Source organism: Hippocampus comes, unplaced genomic scaffold (genome assembly GCF_001891065.2).
Source record: "Hippocampus comes isolate QL1 unplaced genomic scaffold, H_comes_QL1_v1.1 scaffold1850, whole genome shotgun sequence".
NCBI classification, from domain to species: domain Eukaryota; kingdom Metazoa; phylum Chordata; class Actinopteri; order Syngnathiformes; family Syngnathidae; genus Hippocampus; species Hippocampus comes.
The window spans coordinates 1-1,746 of NW_017805349.1; the positions used below are offsets into that span (position 1 = coordinate 1).

General features: G+C 42.7%; 1 protein-coding gene across 1 annotated transcript in view; it reads left to right on the plus strand.

The window, feature by feature from the left end:
- Nucleotides 1–344: 344 nt before the first annotated feature.
- The window catches only part of LOC109516993 (protocadherin beta-10-like), a gene marked incomplete at its 3' end in the record, with an annotated part of 2,720 nt that continues 1,318 nt past the window's right edge, over nt 345–1,746 (plus strand). The window contains exon 1 of the mRNA XM_019871856.1: nt 345–1,741. Within this exon, the coding sequence (XP_019727415.1) occupies nt 500–1,741 (1,242 nt within the window). The remainder of the gene's footprint in view (nt 1,742–1,746) is intronic.

Below are 1,746 nucleotides of genomic sequence, written 5' to 3' on the forward strand. Positions count from 1 at the left end.
CTCTCAGGGCACTGTGCAAGTTACAGTTCTTGATTAGTGAAGACAACATATGAAGGATATATCTTTTGAAGATACGATGCATCAAAAGACTTTTTAAGGGCGCATATGCTTCTGTTAGATTATAGTGTGTGAGGATTGATATCAAAACAGGAGATTGATGAATTTACAAATTGAGTGCTGCCTAATATTTTGCACATTTCCTCAATCTAGATAAGTAATTTCCATTGCATTCTGTTCGTGAAAAACACATTACAGGCGGCAATTTAAAATTAAACTCAACACTGAATTCGTGCACTTCCTTCCTATTATATTGAGTAAGTGTGATAGTGCAAGTCGACTCAAGATGGCGATATAGACCAATCTTGAAATTACGAGTCTTTCTCTCTTGTGGAAGGGCGTTTGGCCGCACAAGCATTTGGGCTGGAGGGAGGATAACATCAGATTGTCGTTCCTGTAAAGTGTACAATTATATTTTGGACCTCTGTGTTGTATATATCTCATGTCCACGTCTTTTGAACGGATGATGGCGTCGAAGTGCACCCGGTTTCAGGCGCACACATTTTATTTCCTTTTCCTTTTGTTTCATTCCTCACACGGAGACGTGAGCTTTTCCTTTCCCGAGGAGATGCAACGAGGATCGGTGATTGGGAATTTAGCCAAGGATCTCGGATTGGAGGCGAGCGCGCTGTCCGGCAGAAAAGCGCGCATCGACGCCGACGGGAGCGGAAAACGTTTTTGTGATCTAAACGCCAGAAGCGGAGAGCTGATTGTGGCGGACAGGATTGACAGAGAGGGGCTTTGTGGTGACAAGGCTTCGTGCGTCCTGAAACATGAGGTTGTGCTGCAGAATCCACTCGAACTTCATCGAATGAATCTGCACATTCAAGATATAAATGATAACGCCCCTCTGTTTCAGGATGACTTAATTGATTTGGAGATAAGCGAGTCAGCCGACAAAGGGGCTCGTTTTGTGATAGAGGAGGCCCACGATGCGGATGTAGGACAAAATTCAGTTCAGCAGTACTTGCTCAAGAAAAATGATAATTTCGTTTTGTCTGTCAGTGGTAACACAGTAGAGCTCGTTCTTGACAAAGAACTTGACCGTGAAAAGGAAAGTGAGATGAATTTGCTTCTCACAGCTTTAGATGGCGGCTCTCCTCGGAGATCAGGCACAGTGGTCATACATGTTACCGTGCTGGACACTAATGATAACTCCCCAGTATTCAGCCAGGCCGTTTATAAAGGCAGCCTGCCTGAAAATTCTCCTCCTAACACAATAGTGATTAAAGTTAGCGCTACTGATGCTGATGAGGGAGTGAATGGAGATGTGAGTTATGATTTTGGACATGTTACAGAAGATGTGAAGAAGACATTTAGTATTGATCGTAAAGTGGGAACAATCGCTGTAATTGGCACAGCTGACTATGAATCAAGCACTTCATATGAAATCCGTGTGAAGGCAAAAGATGGACTGGGACTGTCAACATATGCTAAGGTGATCATTTCTATCACTGATGTGAACGATAATTCTCCAGTGATACATGTAGAATCACTGTCAAATCCATTAGCAGAGAATGTGTCACCTGGTACTGAAGTGGGCATCATTAATGTGCAGGACAGAGACTCTGAAAAGAATGTAAAAGTCAGCTGTTCCATTCAACAAAACGTCCCTTTTAAATTAGTTCCTTCAATTAAAAACTATTATTCTTTAGTGACCACTGGTCAACTTGACCGTGAACTCGCTTC